The sequence below is a fragment of the Schistocerca cancellata genome, chromosome 4 (genome assembly GCF_023864275.1).
Source record: "Schistocerca cancellata isolate TAMUIC-IGC-003103 chromosome 4, iqSchCanc2.1, whole genome shotgun sequence".
In the NCBI taxonomy this organism is placed as follows: domain Eukaryota; kingdom Metazoa; phylum Arthropoda; class Insecta; order Orthoptera; family Acrididae; genus Schistocerca; species Schistocerca cancellata.
Genome location: NC_064629.1, coordinates 666156320 through 666180359, shown reverse-complemented (window position 1 = coordinate 666180359; position 24040 = coordinate 666156320). Strand labels below are relative to the sequence as shown.

At 42.2% G+C, this 24040-nt stretch overlaps 1 protein-coding gene across 1 annotated transcript in view; it reads left to right on the top strand.

Annotated features, from left to right (window-relative positions):
* LOC126184374 (glutamate receptor ionotropic, kainate 2-like) overlaps nt 1-24040 on the top strand; it is a 326740-nt gene that overhangs the window by 201146 nt on the left and 101554 nt on the right. Inside the window, exons 8-10 of the mRNA XM_049926759.1 lie at nt 911-1049; nt 5114-5251; nt 7027-7225. Coding sequence (XP_049782716.1) covers nt 911-1049; nt 5114-5251; nt 7027-7225 — 476 coding nt within the window. The remainder of the gene's footprint in view (nt 1-910; nt 1050-5113; nt 5252-7026; nt 7226-24040) is intronic.

The window sequence follows — 24040 nt, the reverse complement described above, 5'->3', positions numbered from 1 at the left end:
TCTTTATAAGTAAGATAAAATTTACCCCATGCTTCTGTCGTCATTCATGTAGACGTGAAATCGTGTTTCTGAAACATGCTACGTTAGTATTTGCCGGCCGTGGTGGCCGAGCGGTTCTAGGCGCTTCAGTCTAGAACCGCGCGACCGCTAAGGTCGCAGGTTCGAATCCTGCCTCGGGCATGGATGTGTGTGATGTACTTAGGTTAGTTAGGTTTAAGTAGTTCTAAGTTCTAGGAGACTGATGACCTTTGAAGTTAAGTCCCATAGTGCTCAGAGCCATTTGAGCCTTTTTTTTTTTTTACATTAGCGTTTATAGTCAATAACAGAGATTTTCCACAGCACATTAGTGTTTCCTAGCGTCCTCGGCTACAGAGATATTTTTATAGTGCAGTCTTTCTATCTGTACTCCCAAAGCATGATAAAACGTTATTACAGTATCTCGCCGTCTCTCGATAACTTAAATTCATTATCACATCGGGGCTAGAGAGGCATGGTTACATGGCTTCAGCGTTTCTCGGAGTGTCTGGGATAGTGTTTCTACTACCACGGTAAACTTAATGATCGTAATTGAACCACACAATCAGTGTAATTAGATTGTAATCATTCCTCTCTGCTTCAAAAGCGAAGGAAATTTAACAGATACATTCAATAGACTAATATTCCTTGCAGTGTATGTTTTACCTTCATGCAGAATTTATTTCATGACTGAATGAAAAATAAGGTTCACTTTAACGAGATATTATCAAAAGACAGCATTTAGTTTCAATACTACAAATCAGATATCACCTAATTTGTTAAAAAAAATCTATTCAACTTTACCGTACAGCAAAATTATCTGATAATATAATCGAGCAGAAGATTTTAAAAAATAATAGAAAAAAATGTTGATATTCTATTTTTCATTCAACAGGAATCAGCATACTGTATACAAAGTCAGAGAGACCGCAAAGAAATATGTTTTCATTTCTGGAGCCGTTCACCATCGATGTCTGGATCTACATGGCTACAGCTTTCCTCGGAGTGTCCGTGATGCTGTTTCTACTAGCACGGTAAGCTTAATAATAATAATCGATCCACACAATAAGTCTAATTAGATTACAATCATTTCTCTCTGCTTCAAAATCGAAGGAAATTTAATAGAGGAATTCAGATAGTTAAATTAATTTTTGTGAAAAGTCAGTTAAAAGAATTAATATTAACTTATTTCTCATTTGTTGCAAATTATAAAACAATTTGCCGCAACTGTATTTAGAGCATGTCGAATGTTTCCAGCTAACTAATTTATACTCTCGTGTGCACACTTTCACAACGTAGATATTTCTTTAGGGGCATTTCATATGAGAAGGTACCTTCACACTGTCAGTGCAGCTAGCAACGAAACTGGTTGTTACGTACTTCTAGAGTTTCCGCGAAAAAGTTTCACCTATGATATCAATTTATTTATTCAGAAACGAAGGTTAGAGTTTAGTAACTTACTGATATGCAGGTCATTTAAGATAGTACGCCTGGTCTCCTAAAAAAGAATAAGAGAGGTCTGCTAATAGTAAACAGGGTAGAATGTTCCAAAGTTTTGGTGTACACATTGATGAGAACTTGATGGCCGAGCGGTTCTAGGCGCTACAGTCTGGAACCGCGCGACCGCTACGGTCGAAGCTTCGAATCCTGCCTCGGGCATGGATGTGTGTGATGTCCTTAGGTTAGTTAGGTTTAAGTAGTTCTAAGTTCTAGGGGACTGATGACCTCATAAGTTAAGTCCCATAGTGCTCAGAGCCATTTGAACCATTTTTTGATAACACGGAGAGAGAAGTGGTAATAGGAGATGGACAGACAGAGCGGCGGAAGCATGAGATGGACACAGATAGGAGGGAGGAGGAGGTGGACAGAGAGAGGGGAGTGGCAAATGGACAGAGAGGGGAGAGAGAAGGAAATGGACAGAGAAAGGAAAGAGGAGCAGATGGAGAGAGACAGGGACGAGGAAGAGATTGGCAGAGAGAGGCAGAAGAGGAGATGGACACAGAGTGAGCGAAGGAGGAGATGAACTTATAGAAGATTGGAATAATTAATTCGTAACAAAACTGGGATACTCACCTAGTTATAATCAGTAAGGAAACACACAAATATTAAGTGGCGGACATCGAGTAAGACACTAATAAGAACATTATTTATTTGCAGATAATGCCTTTTATGAGTGTCGTTTAATCTGCCTTTATTATTGATGGAGAAATGTACGCTGATAGATCACTTTAGAACTCACATTATCAGCTATCTAAAAGAGAAATGACACTCAACAATAAAATAAAATAAAAATGTAATTGTTCCAAGCGTGTGTTGTGTCAATTTGCAGCACTGTTGCGTTGTGTCTACACTTCATCGATGTAAACCTGCCCCTTAAAGCTGCCAATATTGCAGCCGTTTTCTTCTTCTAATGTTGCTTTATCTCTGAGTTTATTCCTGTTCGCGTTCCAATCACTCTCTTAGGTACATTGTGCGTGGAAATCTCAGAAACTGATTCTAGATTGTCTTACTAGACCGAAATCACAGATAGCCTCACGCTTGACATTAATTAATTTTCCCCGCTGTTACACACACACTGGTAGACGTGTGAGATGCCGCTCCTTGGGTGATCATGTCTCTGTTTGGAATTCTTTTTAACAGTTAAATATGATACGGTTCTCCAGGCGAAATAAACGTCTCGACAGTTCCGATTTGTTTGCCACCATAACGTGCAGTGCCTCTTACGCGCACATATCGTGTTACAGGGTCGTTTATCTTCAGAAACGCTTAATGGTCGCTTCGTATTTCTGCTTTGAGTAGATGATTGTCAGCGATGACTACGGTGGAAGGAAATACTGGAAGTATGCTAGAAACATGTTTCATTGACAGCGCTGCCAACAGAACATGCAGTGACAAGTCTTTATTTAGCACAATTCGAGCTTTGAACTGTTAAACTTATTATTATTATTATTATTATTATTATTACGCGAGGTATGTCCTGCTACTTTACTGAAGGCAGCAGGAATGTAATTGTAAGAGACAGTGCACCAACCGCTTGCTAGTATGGTTTTAAGTAACAATAACGGTTACTACGTCTGCAGGAGAAGTCGGACGTATTACACCATGCAACTCTGAGAAATGTGCGTTGCTAGTAGTAATATGTGATTAAGGCCATTGGTTTGAACTGTACACTCCTTTATTAGGGATCGCCCCAATCAAGGAGGTATTTACGAGTCCTAACGAGACGCAACAAAATTTCCCACATGTATAAAGAACTGCAAATGGTAAAACTGACGTTGACTCACAGATAAATTTACTAGCAAAGTCCAGTCATTAAATGTCGGACCATTTAATCTGTCCTTTTTTAATCAGCCACAAAACAGTGTATAATTTTGGTACAAATTTAGGAGCAGAAATAAGTTCATACCATCTTTTTTAGCAATACTTGGTTCAAATGGCTCTGAGCACTATGGCACTTAGCATCTGAGGTCATCAGTCCCCTAGAACTTAGAACTACTTAAACCTCACTAACCTATGGACATCAGACACATCCATGGCAGAGGCAGGATTCGAACCTGTGACCGTAGCGGTCGCGCGGTTCCAGACTGAAGCGCCTAGAACCGCTCGGCCACACCGGCCGGCAGAAATAAGTAAAGTGAATTATTTTGAGGAGTCGAAGTCAATACTGTCAGGTTTCAGATAACCTTTGAGATTCGAAATTTATGATTACTTTCACTGCTGAGAAGGAAAAATGAATCAGATCCTTATTTTCACCCAAAATGTCTTTTTATGTTTTATTTCAGTATTTTTCGGTTATTTATTAGATTGTTTCAGGAATAACATATGATATCTGTAAATTTCTTGCAGTTTAAATGAGTACAAACAACATTTATGGCCTCTCGGGAAAGGTGAATTAAGAGAAAGAACTCAGTCATTAGGCAACCCAAAAGACCGAGCACAAAAATATTTCAGAAGTCCTTCACCTGTGGACTTGACTTTTGTCGCGCAGTAAATACAGTTACACTTACGGTAGCAAAAGTATGATATGGAATGTTTGTGGATCGATGTGCAAATATTTTGAGATTTATTTCATTCTGTTTCTTTGTGTGTTATTTATCCCACGGTGGGTATTACTTGAAACAATGTCCAAGGCTGTTTCCGACGTACTCTGCCGTTTACGATTTACGTACTGCTTGCACACTTCTCTAGATTTTGGTATATAGCGCTAGTTTTGTTCACGTAATCAGCCTGCAATAAACTTATTGACAAGCTCCGAGTGTCCGTAAAATAACAGTTCAAGAAAAAACTCTGACTGATTAAACCATTATTAACATTACAGCAGTTTTATGTAGGCTTTTAAACTATTTCGCGAACAGGTTTACAATGAAGCACACAAACGGTTTGAAATATTACCAGCGCATTTCATATTCATTTGTAGAATTTTCAGCTACCTCATTACAGTGATTATTATATCACTGTTTGATCAATATATTATTTGAAGCCGGCAGTTGTGGCCGAGCGGTTCTAGGCGCTTCAGTCTGGAACCGCGCGACCGCTGCGGTCCAGAATCGAATCCTGCCTCGGGCATGGATGTGTGCGATGTCCTTAGGTTAGTTAGGTTTAAGTAGTTCTAAGTTCTAGGGGACTGATGACCTCAGATGTTAAGTCCCATCGTGCTCAGAGCCATTTATTATTTGAAAAATATATATTTCAATCTGTAGTCGTAATTTATTTACTTTGCCTACTGGCTACCGGCTGTAGACTGTACCAGTTTCATGGTATCCCCTGGCACGCAGTCGTCACACTGGCTTCCCAAGTAGCTGTGTCAATTTTGACAAACCTAGTTGGGAAACCAGTGCTACGAGTTCGCGCCAGGTGATGGCCCGAAGACAGCACTGCTTACCGAAGTACGTAGCCAATCGGGAAAACAATTAAATTGCGACTGTAGACTAAAACATATATTTTTTTCAGTATTACATGGGTCGCTGTTCCACCGACAATATGTCGGGAATGTGTAACATATTATTTGATTGTAATGATTCGATCTTCTTGTCATCTAGTTTCATTTGTGCGATGTATCTGTTCTTTGGTAAATTGTAAACCAGTTGTCTTCCTGCAGAGCTACACCGTCCGAGTGGAAATCGTCGCACCCATGCTCTGCGGAATCGGAAGAGCTGGAGAATACACTCACCATGAGCAACTCTATCTGGCACAACTGTGGCTCCATAATGCAGCAGGGATCCGATATAGCTCCACAGTAAGCCTAAGGAGTTCTTAATATTCTATTGGCAGTTTTAATATTTGTAAATGTACGCTTTAAATAGCTCAAAAACGAATTGAAAGTACTAGACGATCACAGTTTAGTTTTTTAATATTGTAAGACTCGGTTCGTGTTTTGTAGCAGTGGTGGTCTAGCGGATAGGGCACTAGATTCTGGCCCTACAAGTCTCAGGTTCAGTCCGGAATAGAGGTGGGGATTTTCCTTCATTACAATCCTTCCAAGAAGGCCCCAGGTCGATTCAGTCTGCGATAAAATTAGTACCGGAGATCTTCTCCAGGGGTAAAAGGCGACCGGGGCGATAGTCCCGCCACCATTCCTTTCCTAGTGCTACGACGAAGATGATGATGTTTGGTTTGTGGGGCGCTCAGCTGCAAGGTCATTAGCGCCCGTACAAAGTCCCAATTTTTTTCCCACTCCAATTCTTTTAACACAGTCCAGTTTAGCCACTATCACGAATGATGATGAAATTATGAGGACAACACAAACACCCATTCTCCGGGCAGAGAAAAACCCCAAGCCGGCAGGGAATCGAAGCCGGGACCCCGTGATCCAGAGGCACCAACGCAGTCCATTAGACCATGAGTCTGCGGACGCCACGGCGAAGAAAGACTGCTCTCTTCCTCTAGTCAGGCCAATATCCTGCTCACGGGCTTGTGCCACAGACGTTGCCTTAGCATTTTGCGTTTCGAGTTTTAATACCTGCTATTTAGATACGATTCATTATGGCACCCATCCGGATATCAAAATAGTGGTCATGACGAGTGGCATCAAACGGATTAACTAAGGAAACGATTTGTGTGGCGCAACAAGATAGTCAGACAGGATTGCTGTTGCCCGGAAAATGGTCATTTTGTTGACAGTTTGTACTCCACTTTGAGCTCTCATATGTCCATGACCACATTTTTCTGCGTAAAGTTATGCATCGCTCGCGAGTAGTCTCAGGGTTCAGACCAGTAGAGATAAATGCGTGTTGTCAGTTACCTCTTTATGGATTTTGCTTTGATCCGAAGCCAACAGAGAATACTACGTTAGAGCGGAGTTGCGTCAGTTTAATTATTTCCCAAACTTACCTATAGGACGTCACGGAATGCCACATGTGATCGTGACGTACACACACCACTTAATATTAGAGTGAAGCTGCAGTTCTTCCACCTCACATAAATTTTATATAATTTTCCTCTGGTTCTTTGCTGTCCTTTTCCAGTATCACTCTTTTGTTCCCTTGTACCAGATAGGAACTGACAGCAGATTACTGTAAACTAATATTACTGCAAGTAGTTCTTATTCTGTAGCCCTAAATAATTCATAAAGAAGATAGCAGCAGACTATCTTATACTTTACTACCATGTCAGACGCCTTACATGTGAGTTACGTTGTATAGATAAGGGAAACAAAATATTCTTTTGACTTTCTCATTAAGCAAGTTCTGCAAGAATTCAAAATAAGCTTCGAGTAGATCTACAAAATCACTAAAGGATAACAGTTCAGTGTATATACACCAGCAACCAATATGAAAACTAATAGAATTTTAACAATTACTGGATGCGAATTTTGCGAATGAAAGTAAGTTAAAAAAATTTTGGTGGCTCCACTAAGCAACGTAAAGCTAAACTTTCTAACATCTCTACCCATTACATTCATTAACACAATGCAGGCCAGACCTTACTGAGTGTATTCTAATAGACAATTTAGCACATGTTTTGACATTATTCTTACTATCGAAAGTAACATATGCTGTGGTCTCATTTCAGAGCTATTTCGACGCGGATGGTAGCAGGAATCTGGTGGTTCTTCACTCTCATCATGATCTCTTCGTACACTGCAAATCTTGCTGCGTTCCTTACAGTCACAAGGATGGACTTCCCAATAAATAGTGTTCAAGATCTTGCGAAGCAATCCAAAATTAAGTACGGAACGTTCGAGAGGGGATCGACTGCAGCCTTCTTTCGAGTAAGTTTGTTTGTTTCCTGCTCTAGTGCTAACGAATTGTACTAGTATTCTGAATGCTTAAACCGAACTCCAGCTACGAAACACCATTAATGATACCCTGCTGCTCACAGCACCTATACTGATCCGCCATAAATCAATAACTTGGAATATTATGCTTCATATGGTTCTCCTGTTATGAATGTTCACCTTATTTAGAATTTATACGGCTTATAAATACAAAATATCTGCTTCTGAACATCTGTTCTGTTGCCATAGTACATGGTGGTTATAAGTAAACTTTTTCTGCCTGCGAGGACCCTCATGAAACGTGAGTGACCGTAGGACAATGAAACTTAGTCGAAACATTTGTAAAGACAAACACGTTTTAATCTCCACATGAGAGGGTAACATCTATTAATAGCGTACCATGTTTACATTCCAGGTTACAAACGTTGCTCAGTGTGACGACCATCTCCATCCACCACAGCCTGAAGCCACGTTAGATACCATTTCACGACTTCACCTTTTGTAGTCATGAAACGTGAGTGACCGTAGGACAATGAAACTTAGTCGAAACATTTGTAAAGACAAACACGTTTTAATCTCCACATGAGAGGGTAACATCTATTAATAGCGTACCATGTTTACATTCCAGGTTACAAACGTTGCTCAGTGTGACGACCATCTGCATCCACCACAGCCTGAAGCCACGTTAGATACCATTTCACGACTTCACCTTTTGTAGTCATGAAACGTGAGTGACCGTAGGACAATGAAACTTAGTCGAAACATTTGTAAAGACAAACACGTTTTAATCTCCTCAGTTGCGTTTAATATTACAGTATATTGATATTTTTACTTTATGGACCGTCTGACAGCAACTGAATGAAAAATGGTTCAAATGGCTCTGAGCACTATGGGACTCAACTGCTGAGGTCATTAGTCCCCTAGAACTTAGAACTAGTTAAACCTAACTAACCTAAGGACATCACAAACATCCATGCCCGAGGCAGGATTCGAACCTGCGACCGTAGCGGTCTTGCGGTTCCAGACTGCAGCGCCTTTAACCGCACGGCCACTTCGGCCGGCCCAACTGAATGAAACACAATTTTAATGCCATATGCGTTTCGCCTTTATTTTCTGCAAGGCATCTTCAGTGGCCTGGAATATGTACATATGTTCGCTATTTAATTTACATTTTGGTCACTGTACCTATACGTTATAAACAGTTCTAGGTGTTGGTATTTCCTATTAGGTAGTAATGTTTTGAACTGTATTTACAGGTTGCGTGGACGATTTCCTACATATTACGCTCCTGTTGCAATTTTGGTGTTGTTGTTCTTCTTCTAAATGCCAATTTGCGGTTTTTCCCACATTTCACAGCACTATGAACTTGACACTTGTTTCGATGCAATGTTTAGGTTTGTGTTGCCGACTGTCAGATGCAGTGTGCGATTTGTGCTTTTACCAGTGGGGGGGGGGGATGTCTTAGGGGGTTAGTGTAATTACATATGTTACTAGCTTGGACCGTGGCGTTACCCATGGTTAAACAGTTATTTATAAATAGATGTTAATGCCGAAACTCACTATTTACGCGTATGCACTATCAGAAAAGCCATCCCTTGTTATATCTTTAAAAGTACATTATAGGTAAAGCTTATTTACAAATTCATCTACATACAGGTATACGACGGGAATTCAAAATGTAAAGGCACATTTGTGAAAAGCTGTACTTATTTTGATGATAGAAAACTGAAACATGCGTTATTTTTCTACGTAACCTCCCTGGACTTCAATGCAGTTTTCCCGACGTTTTACGAGTTTTTTTTTTTAATTTCATCAGAAAATACTTTTTTCGGTTGCATCTGTAACCAATTTTGTACCGCAGCAATGACGTCTTCATGACTTTCAAATCTTCTTCCCTGTAGTGCTTCCGTTAAGGGTTCCAAACATGTGAAAATCACTTGGAGCCAGGTCTGTACTGTATGGTGGATGTTCCAGCACCTCGAATCTCAACTCCTTTATTGCGTCGGCTGTCCGTTTGGCAGAATGTGGGCGAGCGTTATCTTGCTGCAGGATGACACCTCTTCACAGTTTTTCACGACGTTTGGATCTGATTGCAGGTTTTAGTTTCGTACGCAACACATCACATCCACCATACAATACAGACCTGGCTCTAAAGCCTCGTTTACGCTGGGGCGACGTCTTGCAACATTGTGGCATGCTGCGGAAATGTAGCGTGCGTCGTCTTGCAGCATGCGTATGTTGCATGCGGCACGTTAATTTATACCAAAGCAACAGAATTTGTGCCACACGTGTGTCGGTCTTGCAGTATAAAGGATGATAAAGTATCGCAGCGACGATGGGATTGAAGAGTGCTACAGCAGAATTGAATCACTGGTGGAGAGAGAGAAGAAAAAGATGTGCATCATAGTAATGGAAGATTAGAACGCGGTGGTTGGCGAAGGGAAAAACGGAGATGTGGTTGGAAAGCTTGATTTGGGTAACAGAAACGAAAGAGGTGCGAGAATGGTCAGATTTTGTAAGGAAAACTCATTGGTTGTTGGAAACACGCTTTTTGAACATCACAAAAGAAGACGGTACACTTGGCCATCGAATATAGACAATAGCAGATACCAGATCGATTACATACTAATACATAGTAGATTCCGGATATGCATGAGAAAAGCCAAGGCTTATCCACGATGTTGGTCTGGTGAAGTGCAAGCGGAGAAGTAAATCATGGGTTACCGATGACGTGATCTTGAAGATGGCACAAAGGATAAAATGGAAAAACGCACAAACTGATGAAGGAAAGCCGCGCGGGATTAGCCGAGCGCTCTCAGGCGCTGCAGTCATGGGCTGTGCGGCTCGTACCGGCGGAGGTTCGAGTCCTCCCTCGGGCATGGGTGTGTGTGTAAAGTTTTACTCCAGTGCGTGGGAAATAAACATCCCAGGTTGGGATGCATAAACTAAAACCAGAGGAGGGGATGGTCTGATGCAGAGGGGGGGAAATCCCCCCCATCCCCCCCCCCCCTTCAAATCGCACACTGATCAGATGTTATTGCCAAAGATCGAATGTTATTGCCGAACATCTGACAATCGGCAACACAAACCAAAACATTGCATCGAAACAAGTGTGAAGGTCATAGTGCTGTGAAATGTGGGGAAAAAATCGCAAATTGGTATTTAGAAGAAGAACAACACCATCAAAAATGCAACAGGAGCGTAATATGTAGGAAATCGTCCACGCAACCTATAAGTACAGTTCAAAATGTTACTACTTAATAGGAATTACCAGCCACCACAACTGTTTATAGCCTATAGGTACCGTGGCCAAAATGTAAATTAAATAGCAAACATATGTACATATTCCAGGCCACTGAAGATGCCTTGCAGAAAATAAAGGCGAAACGCGTATGGCACTAAAATAGTGTTTCATGCAGTTGCTGTCAGACGGCCCACAATGTAAAAATTATCAATATACCGTAACATTTCACAACTGTTCACAGCACTTTTCGAATGGTGGAACGTGGAATATTAAGCTGCCGTGACAAAGCTCGTGGATTGCTTGAAGATCGCACATTACGTCCAGCATTCTCAGTCACGGCAACAGTAACTTCTTCAACAATGTGTAGCGCAACTGGCGTCGACCTCTCCCAGAAGAAATTCCCAAATCCAACCTCGGTGCCGGAAGGGGACCTCTCTGTATTCCTAATGCGTCGATACTCGCGAAGAGCAGCAACACTGTTGCTACTGTTTTGATAAAACAGGTTTACGAGTAAAGACTTGCTCTGCTCACGTTTTCCAGACTCATGTTGACTGTCTGCAACTGTGAAGTACCCTGATGGTTGTGTTTCAACCCTACGTCGTCGCAACCGTGTTGGCGCCTAAGGGCAAGTCATGATAGGTAACACCACTAACAACGCAAATCCTGCAGCACACGATCTGAACATCATTCCTATAAAGTTGGGTACCCAAACGATAAACAGTGTTCTATCTCTACTGACTCAAGTAGCGAAATATTAATTATAACTAATCTGTATAATCAGAGAAACACGAAATACTAATCGGCCATATAGCTTTTCTAATATTCGGAGTGAAGTATTTGTTAAAAAATTGGTTGTTTAAAAACTCGTTCACACACGGATGGCTAAGTAATAATTTCAGCCGCACTTCTTTGAAAATAGACTGTACTGATACAAACCATCTTTTTTAGCAATACTTTCTCATTTTTAGTAAGCATATTGGCCTCATTTCTAAGGAGTCAAGTCACGCGTGGAGCGAGGTATTCTAGTCCTTCTCACAGAACATTCTACAAATTAGGGACTTAATACACTCTCGCACATCATAGAAACTGTGATGTTGTGATAAATGGAGTAGGTTATTCGTCCACAAAAAAGAATAACTGACAGGGAGAAAGGAAGCTGGTTACCCTCACCGGAGGATCATTATCACAGAATGGACGAAATATGAGCGTGAGATAAATCTCTTACCTTCGTTATGTTCTAGCAGATAATCTACGGACATAAATGCTCATTTAGAAAAAAAATGACGGCTTAATTGAATCACCAGAAAATCATAAAATACGTAGCTGGCTCAGATAGTGATACAGCAACCGCTAAAACTGTATGATTAATCCAGTTACAATTCTACACAAAAGCTTATGTATTCGACACCATCAAGAACTGTAACAAAGTTTTTGTATGAGGGAACGAAGTCAAAGAGATGTGTTTTCCTGACATCATGCACCAAGACATTTCGATTCAAGTTAACTATGCATGGGTGCTGACTTAAGAGAGACACCATTGAGAAGATATCTCATGTTTTTAAACACTGGAAGTCACGTAGTTGCAAAGTCGGAGAAAACGTTGTATGCGTTGTCCTATGAAGAATGTTTCGGCATACATGAAATATGTCATGGGGTGTGGAATTGTGAAAATTGACTTCAGAGTGTACTGAAGATACACTCCTGGAAATTGAAATAAGAACACCGTGAATTCATTGTCCCAGGAAGGGGAAACTTTATTGACACATTCCTGGGGTCAGATACATCACATGATCACACTGACAGAACCACAGGCACATAGACACAGGCAACAGAGCATGCACATTGTCGGCACTAGTACAGTGTATATCCACCTTTCGCAGCAATGCAGGCTGCTATTCTCCCATGGAGACGATCGTAGAGATGCTGGATGTAGTCCTGTGGAACGGCTTGCCATGCCATTTCCATCTGGCGCCTCAGTTGGACCAGCGTTCGTGCTGGAGGTGCAGACCGCGTGAGACGACGCTTCATCCAGTCCCAAACATGCCCAATGGGGGACAGATCTGGAGATCTTGCTGGCCAGGGTAGTTGACTTACATCTTCTAGAGCACGTTGGGTGGCACGGGATACATGCGGACGTGCATTGTCCTGTTGGAACAGCAAGTTCCCTTGCCGGTCTAGGAATGGTAGAACGATGGGTTCGATGACGGTTTGGATGTACCGTGCACTATTCAGTGTCCCCTCGACGATCACCAGTGGTATACGGCCAGTGTAGGAGATCGCTCCCCACACCATGATGCCGGGTGTTGGCCCTGTGTGCCTCGGTCGTATGCAGTCCTGATTGTGGCGCTCACCTGCACGGCGCCAAACGCGCATACAACCATCATTGGCACCAAGGCAGAAGCGACTCTCATCGCTGAAGACGACACGTCTCCATTCGTCCCTCCATTCACGCCTGTCGCGACACCACTGGAGGCGGGCTGCACGATGTTGGGGCGTGAGCGGAAGACGGCCTAACGGTGTGCGGGACCGTAGCCCAGCTTCATGGAGACGGTTGCGAATGGTCCTCGCCGATACCCCAGGAGCAACAGTGTCCCTAATTTGCTGGGAAGTGGCGGTGCGGTCCCCTACGGCACTGCGTAGGATCCTACGGTCTTGGCGTGCATCCGTGCGTCACTGCGGTCCGGTCCCAGGTCGACGGGCACGTGCACCTTCCGCCGACCACTGGCGACAACATCGATGTACTGTGGAGACCTCACGCCCCACGTGTTGAGCAATTCGGCGGTACGTCCACCCGGCCTCCCGCATGCCCACTATACGCCCTCGCTCAAAGTCCGTCAACTGCACATACGGTTCACGTCCACGCTGTCGCGGCATGCTACCAGTGTTAAAGACTGCGATGGAGCTCCGTATGCCACGGCAAACTGGCTGACACTGACGGCGGCGGTGCACAAATGCTGCGCAGCTAGCGCCATTCGACGGCCAACACCGCGGTTCCTGGTGTGTCCGCTGTGCCGTGCGTGTGATCATTGCTTGTACAGCCCTCTCGCAGTGTCCGGAGCAAGTATGGTGGGTCTGACACACCGGTGTCAATGTGTTCTTTTTTCCATTTCCAGGAGTGTAGATTCGGCAAACAATCCGTCGCACGTAGTCATTACAGATGGGAACCTACAATACTTGCAGTAACATGGAATAGAAATTACTCTTGAATCTGACCACATCACCTAGTCTAACGTTCGTCGTAGTATCACGCTTAAAAATTACTCGCGAGTGTCAGCTAACAATGAAACTTGCCATCAAAATTGTAAGATGAAGACAATACTGATGCGCCTTTGTAACTGTAGGTGTTGTAAGTTCACTATCACTTCACAGAAATTACATAGGATGAGCTACTAGCACGAACCCATGTCACGTAATGTATTACTATAACAATCGTGTCTGCAACGGATTTTGGTTTATCCTAAAAGTTCTACGAACGTACAGACAGAATTAAAACTGCCTCTTAGTGTAAGGTCAAGAGACTGACTTTAATAGGGACGTTTATAAAATCGATCGAAAATGTCCATTTCCAATTTATTTTTTGTTTATTAGTGGAGCTCATGGGTAATAAGTTCACAAATCGCATCCGAAATGCCTGAAAAATAATTAAATATGTGACGCGACCTTCCTGCGATGTCTATTTTTTGAAGCAGTACTTCAGTATCTACAGGCTCAGAGGGATAACAACTCCTACATTACAGGAGAAGCCTGCAAATTGTATTCTGGATGTTGCCAAACTCACTATCAGGTTTCTGGTCGATCCTGAAGTTCTAAAAACGGGTATTCTTGGCAAAACCCAGAATCCAAATGTGTCTCTAGATTCACTCATATGGAAAGGCCCAAAACCATATTTTATCTGCTACATTTGTCAGAATTGCAACTTATGATACAGTTTTTGTATTTAATTATGGTAACTAGGAAGGATGAAAGTATTAGAGAGAATGGGCTTCAAGATAGGAAATTTCACTCAAAACATCTTGAGAAAAATAGATTTACAGCGTCTCTACGCAGTTGAAACCTCAGTTAAGGACATGGTAAAGGAAAGAAGGCAGAAAAACAGAAAGCAGAAGAGAAGCTTACTAGGAGAGAAACTTTGGAGGGAAATAGGACCCTGAGTACAAATATGGAGCCTTCTGAAGAGGTGACATAAGAAAAAACGTTAAGTTGAACTTTCAATTGCACTTCCTGAAAATTAGGTTTTTTAAAGTTTATATTCCCTCCTATCAGAATCTATGAATGCTAGAATTATGAAATTTTGTGTACTTATTTCTGTAAACTCAGTAAATGCTGTCTCAAGAGTAAATTTTGAAATTAACAGTGTAAATTGAGATATGGTATAAAGTGCTTGGAATTCTGTTATACAACAGAACTGCAATTAAAAATTATTAAAATTCTGGTATTCGAAATATTCAAAAATTCTCATGATAGAAGCTTACTGTATGCAAAGTGATTAAACAGAGAACATTTTATAGAAATCTCTTGAATAGTTTCTGTGAAAAATGTACGTCTTATTTTTTGAAAGAAATTTTTTTAAATTATATAAGAAGTTAACTATATATAATCGAAGGAACTTAACAGTAAATGTGTTAATTTCATGTAAAGCATAGTACAAAATTTCATTCCTGTATCTTCAAAAGAGTGGACCTGGTGCATCTTTTAAGTAGTTCGTGTGTTTCATGAACGTCTCCCCTTTAATATGTTGATATATAAAATATCAACTTCTCCTAAACACAACTAAATTTAAGTCGTGGATTCTATAATTTCTGTCCGACAAGTAGCACTTTCGATAGATCTTCATGTACTCACGACAAACATTCTGCAGTACATAAACTTCGATTAATTACTTAATACAAAATGATGTCTGAAATGAGGACAATAGAGACGAACGACGATATAGGTTTGTTTTAGAGCTGTGGAAAACCACCACGAAAAAAAAATCGGTTAGTTCCGATCACATTTATTACAGACAAAGCTGAAATGAGGAATCCAATAACATCTTGTAGATCTGTAGAATTTAACCAACTGTCATCTAATAGAAGCTAGTTATGCTAGCTCAAGACGGTCTGTAGCCGTTTGCAGAGCAGCATCCCATACTGTAGCTCGGTATGAATTAATTATATAGATTTGGAGGGTTAATTTTCACTAACCACTATATAAGATGAAGTAGGTATTACCTTTAATGTATATTCAGCAGAACAACCAAACAAGATTATCAGTTTGAAGGCGTATAAAGCAAAAAAGGGGCAAACACGTGCACAGAGTTTCGCTACACGGAAAATTCTGCGCTCTTACCCTCTTCGTGACGCAGACGGGGTGGACAACAATGAGTGCAATCTTCATATTCAGTATGTATCATTAACCACCTGCTCTTAAAGTATTTACACCCTTCTCGTCTCTTTTGTTCGTGTCCTGTGAGCTTGCTGATTACTCCCAACGCTTAACAAACGAAAGAGACAAAAAAGAAAGAAAGAAAAAGCTTGCGGGAGTGAGACGAGCGGTAGTTAGCGCTGTTCAGTCAACAGCGGAGGCTCTCGCCAGGAGAGCCATACAGACTGAGGACCCGTGCCTGCGCAGCGGACTCACAGCCACACACACAGTCTCTGCGCACCTCTCCACAAGAATGCGCACTAGCCAACGTACTCCGAAGGATTTTATTTCCGTTATTACTACTTATATTCAGTATTTTCATTACAAGATTCTAGTAAGCTGTTACTGCTTCGGAGCAGTGCAAAGACTTTTTGTGGCATTTTGTCGTCTCTGTCCGTAACAAACACACCAAAGAGGAATGAGGTACTTAAAAATACTGGTGCCGGAGGTTGGGGCTTGTATCTTAACTGAAGTTTCCTGACTAACAGACACGCTTGTGACACAGGCCTATTTAAAAGTAAAAGAGGTCTCGTGCTATGTTAGCGATGCGAGATGTGAAATAACGTTTAAATGTACAGCATGTCATTCACATGAACAAGGATTTTTGAACTTGCACGCTAACTGCGGATGAAACTTAGTGAAAATTTCTGTATTTGCAGACTCAGTGCAACGCATTCAAACTCTTGTTCGTAAATGAATTGGCAATAATCGCTATATTCTTAGAACATGATGGAGGAGACTGACTTAACTATGCAATTCACGGCTACAGAACACTCATAAAATTACATTACTGGCCTATAAATTGCTACACCACGAAGATGACATGCTACAGACGCGAAATTTAACCTACAGGAAGATGATGCTGTGATGTGCAAATGATTAGCTTTTCAGAGCATTCACACAAGGTTGGCGCCGGTGGCGACACCTACAACGTGCTGACATGAGGAAAGTTTCCAACCCATTTCTCATACACAAACAGCAGTTGACCGGCGTTGCCTGGTGAAACGTTGTTGTGATGCCTCGTGTAAGGACGAGACATGCGTACCATCACGTTTCCGATTTTGATAAAGGTCGGATTGTAGCCAATGGCGATTGCGGTTTATCGTATCGCGACAGTGCTGCTCGCGTTGGCTCTGAGCACTATGGGACTCAACTGCTGAGGTCATTAGTCCCCTAGAACTTAGAACTAGTTAAGCCTAACTAACCTAAGGACATCACAAACATCCATGCCCGAGGCAGGATTCGAACCTGCGACCGTAGCGGTCTTGCGGTGCCAGACTGCAGCGCCCTTAACCGCACGGCCACTTCGGCCGGCGCTCGCGTTGGTTGAGATCCAATGACTGTTAGCAGAATATGGAATCGGTGGGTTCAGGAGGGTAATACGGAACGCCGTGCTGGATCCCAACGGCCTCGTATCACTAGCAGTCGAGATGACAGGCATCCTATCCGCATGGCTGTAACAGATCGTGCAGCCACGTCGCGATTCCTGAGTCAACAGATGGGGACGTTTGCAAAACAACAACCATCTGCACCAACAGTTCGACGACGTTTGCAGCAGCATGGACTATCAGCTCGGAGAGCATGGCTGCGGTTACCCTTGACGCTGCATCACAGACAGGAGCGCGTGCGATGGTGTACTCAACGATAATCCTGTGTGCACGAATGGCAAAACGTCATTTTTTCGAATGAATCCAGGTTCTGTTTACAGCATCATGATGCTCTCATCCGTATTTGGAGACATCGCGGTGAACGCACATTGGAAGCGTGTATTCGTCATCGCCATACTGGCGTATCACCCGGCGTGATGGTATGGGATGCCATTGGTTACACGTCTCGGTCACCTCTTGTTCGCATTGACGGCACTTCGAATAGTGGACGTTACATTTCAGATGTGTTACGACCCGTGGCTCTACCCTCCATTCGATCCCTGCGAAACCCTACATTTCAGGAGGATAACGGACGACCGCATGTTGCAGGTCCTGTACGGGCCTTCCAGGATACACCAGATGTTCGACTGCTGCCCTGGCCAGCACATTCTCCTGACCTCTCACCAACTGAAAACGTCTGGTCAATGGTGGCCGAGCAACTGGCTCGTCACAATACGCCAGTCACTACTCTTGATGAACTGTGTTATCGTGTTGAAGCTGCATGGGCAGCTGTACCTGTACACGCCATCCAAGCTCTGTTTGACTCAATACCCAGGCGCATCAAGGCGTTATTACGGCCAGAGGTGGTTGTTCTGGGTACTGATTTCTCAGGATATATGCACCCAAACTGCGTGAAAATGTGATCACATGTCAGTTCTAGTATAATATATTTGTCCAATGAATACCCGTCGATCATCTGCATTTCTTCTTGGTGTAGCAATTTTAATGACCAGTAGTGTATTTAACCAATATTTTCCCAGATGCCCAATGTTCGTTGATTGGAATAAATAAACAAGAGACATCTTTTGTTGTAGATGAGTTTTGCTATTTGGGGAGCAAAATAACTGATGACGGTCGAAGCAGAGAGGCTATAAAATGTAGACTGTCTACGGCAAGGCAAGCGTTTGTGAAGAAGAGATAAGTGTTAACATTGAGTGTAGATTTAAGTGACAGGAAGTATTTTCTGAGAGTATTTGTATGGAGTCTACCCATGTATGGAAGTGAAACGTGGACGATAAATAGTTTAAACAAGAAGAGAAAAGAAACTTTCGAAACGTGGTACCACAGAAGAATGCTGAAGATTAGATGGATAGATCACGTAACTAATGAGGAGGTACTGAATAGAATCGGGGAGAAGAAGAATTTGTGGCACAACTTGACTAAAAGAAGAGATCGGTTGATAGGACACGTTCTCAGGCATCAAGGGATCATCAATTTAGTATTGGAGGGAAAAGCGGAGGGTGAAAATCGTAGAGGGAGACCAAGGTATGAATACACTAAGGAGATTCAGAAGGATGTAGGCTGCAGTAGTTACTCGGAGATGAAGCAGTTTGCACAGGGTAGAGTAGCATGGAGATGCATCAAACCAGTCTTTGGACTGAAGACCACAACAACAACAGTCTTTTGTTAGTTTCATTTACATTTACAACATTTTACAAACAGTGAAGAAATTTGAAGTTTCTGTCGGTGAAAACATTTTTTCCACTTAATAATTTTTAGTAAAGTAAAGCAATAGTTTCAATTTGACGTATGCTCAGCATATCATCAGCTGCTCACAAATTAACCTCCGTGCAAGCAGTTAAAAGTTACTACGTTGTTACGAAGAACTTGCTAATTGAAAGTACAAAGTCTTCTTTAAAGTATTTCAGTTACATGACTTGGGATCAGCGTGGCAAGAAAAGGAATGTATTTCAGTGGGAGAACATACTATTTATGTTATAAATGTAAATTTTTGCTCTGCAGAGCATGATTTAAAGACTCAGTGATTTCTCAAGGCAATTAGAATTAGCCTCACACATCACTGGTTGACAGTATCAGGAAAAGAGTCATTGTATGATTCGAAAATACTTTTTGCTGAATGTGGTCCACAGCTTTTCTAAATTGTAGAAATTTCATCCTGTAACCCCTTAAACTGCTATTAAATTTATTCTTTATTGAGCGATCGATTTCGATCAAAGACCATATCAAACACAGATATTTGTTAACAGCGAGGGTTACATACATACATACATACACACACACACACAAAACTCGTGGTCAAAAATATTGTATTTATAAACAATGTTAAGTTATGCAGATGTAGATGCATAGATGAATACGTTATTGCATGATGTCTGTGAGCTATACTTAAGAACCTTGCAAGATAGGAGTTGTAGACACAATATGCCTCCGAAGTACTTCATTTATTTACTGTCACTGGAAAATTAACTCTTCCAGTAAGACTTAATATTAAGATTCCATTTTCGTTCTCCAGTTATGTTGTTTACCTTATTTTTAATATAAAGTTCACTCAGTTGTGTTACTGACACAAGGTGGAGTTACAGGATGCGCACGTTCGTTCTGAGATCAGCAACGATCTTAAATCATTACTCGTCAGTCCCCTTAAGATTACAACAGAGATGTCGTATTTAGCAACGTCAAGTTCAAATGCTAATTTGCAGCAGCACTTATACGAAGAAGAAATGAATAAGAAAGCCCTGGTGGAACTGCAATAACGCAGTAGTAAAAATAATTGTACATAGCTTTTCGAACCTTGAAACGTTAGTTTGGCGCGGCTAAACGCGTTCTGGTCGATCAGGTGAGGCATAACGGGCGATTCGCGACACAAGTAATCACAAATCTATAGGACGTAGGGAGTGGGGCTCTCTGCTAGGTAGCAGACAACAGTTCAGCGCCTGCAGTTGGTGAAAAGAGAATCGACAATGTAAATCAGATATCAGAAATGCTGCAGGTAACCTGGCCGTTGTCACATGTGCGGCGAGGTGGTGCCATGGCGATGAGTCAGGGTCCGCAAGATCATATCACGGGCACAAAATTTCAAAGTAGTAAAGTAACAAACAAACAAGGCCACCAAACAAAAGATAAGAATGAGAGGAGAAACTGTGTCCAAACGCCCACTGTAGAGTGAACAGTACTTAAGATATACTGAGGTGACAGAAGTCAGGGAGACCTCCTAATATGTTGTCGAATCTCCTTTTGCTCGGCGTAGCGCAGCAACTCGACGTGGCATGGACTCAACAAGTCCTTGGAAGTCCCCTGCAGAAATACTGAGCCATGCTGCCTCTATAGGCGTCCATAACTGCGAAAATATTGTCAGTGCAGGATTTTGTGCATGAAGTGACCTTACGATTATGTCCCATAAATGCTCGATAAGATTTATGTCGAGCGATCGGTTTGGCCACATAATTCGCTCGAATTGTTCAGAATGTTCTTCAAATCAATCGCGAACAATTGTGGTCTAGTGACACGGCACATTTTCATCCCTAAAACTTCCATCGTTTTTTGGGTACATTAAGTCCATGGATGGCTGCAAATGGTCTCGAAGTAGCCCAACATAACCATTTCCAGTCAATGACCCAGTCCATTCCATGTAAACACAGCCCACACCATTATGGAGTCACCACCTGCTTACACAGTGCCTTGTTGACAAACAGGGCGCATGGTTTCGTAAGGACAGCGCCACACTAAAACCCTACCATCAGTTCATCGTCATCATCATCACTGGGTTGTCTGCCTTGCGGCAGATTTTGACTGTATAGCCCTCCATGCTTCTCTGTCTTCTGCATTCCTCTTTATTTTCTGCTACCCTCCTTGTGGCCTGCTGACATAATCCAACATCTGGAACTTTCTTCTGCCCTTACCCCTCTTTTCCGGAACGAAACCTTCAATTGCCTCTAATAGAAAGCAATCTCTTCTTAAATTGTGGCCCATTCAGTTTAATTTCCTGTTCTTCACCGTCAGCAGCATCCTCCGTTCTTTTCCAACTCTCCTCAGTACTTCTTCATTCCTAACTTTATCAGTCCAGCTGATCTCCATTTTACGTCATATCCACATTCCACAAGCTTCAGTTCTCTTCTCATCCTGCTTTCTCAAAGTCCACGTTTCTGCTCCATACGAGGCGACGCTCCATATTAAACACTTAAGCAGCTGCTTCCTTAATTCCTTGTTTAAACAACTAGTTACGAGTTTTCTCTGCTTTTGAAATGCCTCTTTCACCAGAGCCATACTCACTTTGATATCTTGTTGGTAATTCGTATCTTCTTTAATCCAACTTCCCAAATACTTGAATGCTCTTACCTGTTCTATGAATTCTGACCCCAACTTAATTTTAACTTTTCTTTTCCTTATACCTATGTCCATGCTTCTGGTTTTATTTTTATTAATTTTCGTATCATTTGCTGCACAGGCTTCATGCAGGTCATTTGGCATTTGAGTCAGCGTCTCTTGATTTTCTACGAGGATCGCCATGTCATCTGCAAATCTTATACATTCAATTTTCTGCCCACCTATCCTGACGCCTCTTGTCCCATCCACACAGCTTTCCAGTACTTCCTCCGGATAGATGTTAAATAGGATCGGCGAGAGACAACAGCCCTGTCTAACACCTCTCCCAATCTTGCTGTCTTCAGAGATCCCATTACCTATTCGTACGCGGTCATTCTGATTCAGATACAGATTTGCGATGAATATTCTCTCCTTCCACTTTACTCCCTTCTTTTCCAAGATATCTAACAGTTTATCCCACTGAACTCTATCAAAGGCCTTTTCGAAGTCTATGAAGACAGCATGCACTTCTTTGTCCTTTTCTCTTTATCTTTCTCCGATGATTCTTAGAAGTTCAGTGGCATCTCGTGTTCCCTTTCCCTTTATGGAACCATACTGTTCTTCACCAAGTGTGTCTTCCTGCGTTCCATATAGCCTCCTATTCAGAATTCGAAGAACTACTTTTACTGACTGCGATATTAGGCTGATTGTCCTGAGGTCTTCACACTTTTTGGGATTATTAGTCTTTGGGATTTGGACTATTATACTTACGAGAAAGTCTTCTGGCCATTCCCTTTTGTCGTAGATGTAGTTGCAAAGCGAGGTCAATTCATTTTCGCCTGTTTCTTTGAAACTCTTTAAGATTTCTGCCGGAATGTCATCTACACCACACGCTTTATTGTTTTTTAAGGCTCTCCCAATGCTTTATTTACCTCTGAACCTAGGATAAACTCTCCTATTTCATTTTCGTTTACTGATTCTTCCATCTCAATCTGCAGATGGGAAGGTCTTTGATCCGCTTCATAGAGAGTTTCAGTATATTCTTTCCATCTATTCTGAACAGGGTGTGGGTGACTTAAAAGAGTTCCATCTTTCCCTTTTATCTCCATATTTGTTTCGTTCTTCCTTCCCTGAAATACTATTTCCTTGGTTACTCAATACATCTTTTCGTACTTGCCCTCTTTCTCCTGTGTCTCAATTGCTGAGCAGATTTCTCTCGAACATTTTTCCGTGACCTGGTCAGTTACTCTTCTCAGCTCATTGTTCAGTCTTCTGCATTGCCATTTTCCTTCATCAAATGTGTGTGTGTAAAATCCTATGGGACTTAACTGCTAATGTTATCAGTCCCTAAGCTTACACACTACTTAACCTAAATTATCCTAAGGACAAACACACACACCCATGCCCGAGGGAGGACTCGAACCTCCGCCGGTACCAGCCGCACAGCCCATGACTGCAGCGCGTGAGACCGCTCGGCTAATCCCACGCGGCTTTCCTTCATCAGTTTGTGCGTTTTTCCATTTTATCCTTTGTGCCATTTTCAAGATCATGTCATCGGTAACCCATGATTTACTTCTCCGCTTGGCCGGCCGCTGTGGCCGTGCGGTTCTAGGCACTTCAGTCTGGATCCGCGTGACCGCTACGGTCGCAGGTTCGAATCCTGCCTCGGGCATGGATGTGTGTGATGTCCTTAGGTTAGTTACGTTTAAGTAGTTCTAAGTTCTAGGGGACTGATGACCACAGATGTTAAGTCCCATAGTGGTCAGAGCCATTTGAACCATTTTTGAACTTCTCCGCTTACACTTCACCAGACCAACATCGTGGATAAGTCTTGGCTTTTCTCATGCATATCCGGAATCTACTATGTATTAGTATGTAATCGATCTGGTATCTGCTATTGTCTATATTCGATGGCCATGTGTACCGTCTTCTATTGTGATGTTCAAAAAGCGTGTTTCCAACAACCAATGAGTTTTCCTTACAAAATCTGACCATTCTCGCACCTCTTTCGTTTCTGTTACCGAATCCAAGCTTTCCAACCACATCTCCGTTTTTCCCTTCGCCAACCACCGCGTTCCAATCTTCCATTACTATGATGCACGCCTTTTTCTTCTCTCTCTCCACCAGTGATTCAATTCTGCTGTAGCACTCTTCAATCCCACCGTCGCTGTGTTGGCTGGTTGGCATGTAGACCTGTATCAGAACTACATCTTTCTTGTGATCTTTCAACCTCAGAATCATCAATCTGCTACTTATGTATTCCACCTTCATTATCATGGTTTTTACGAGAGGGAGTTGGAAAACAAGTTTCCCCTGTCGACTGCTGGCAGAGTTGTGTGATATGGGCGGAAGACGACACGGCAGGTGAACGCGCAAGTGCAAGACACCGATACACCATTGGGTAGAAGTCGACCGCGATCAAGCAGATGGCGCAGTCGCAGTGCCTGCGCAAAGGGGAGGCCAGCCGCTCGG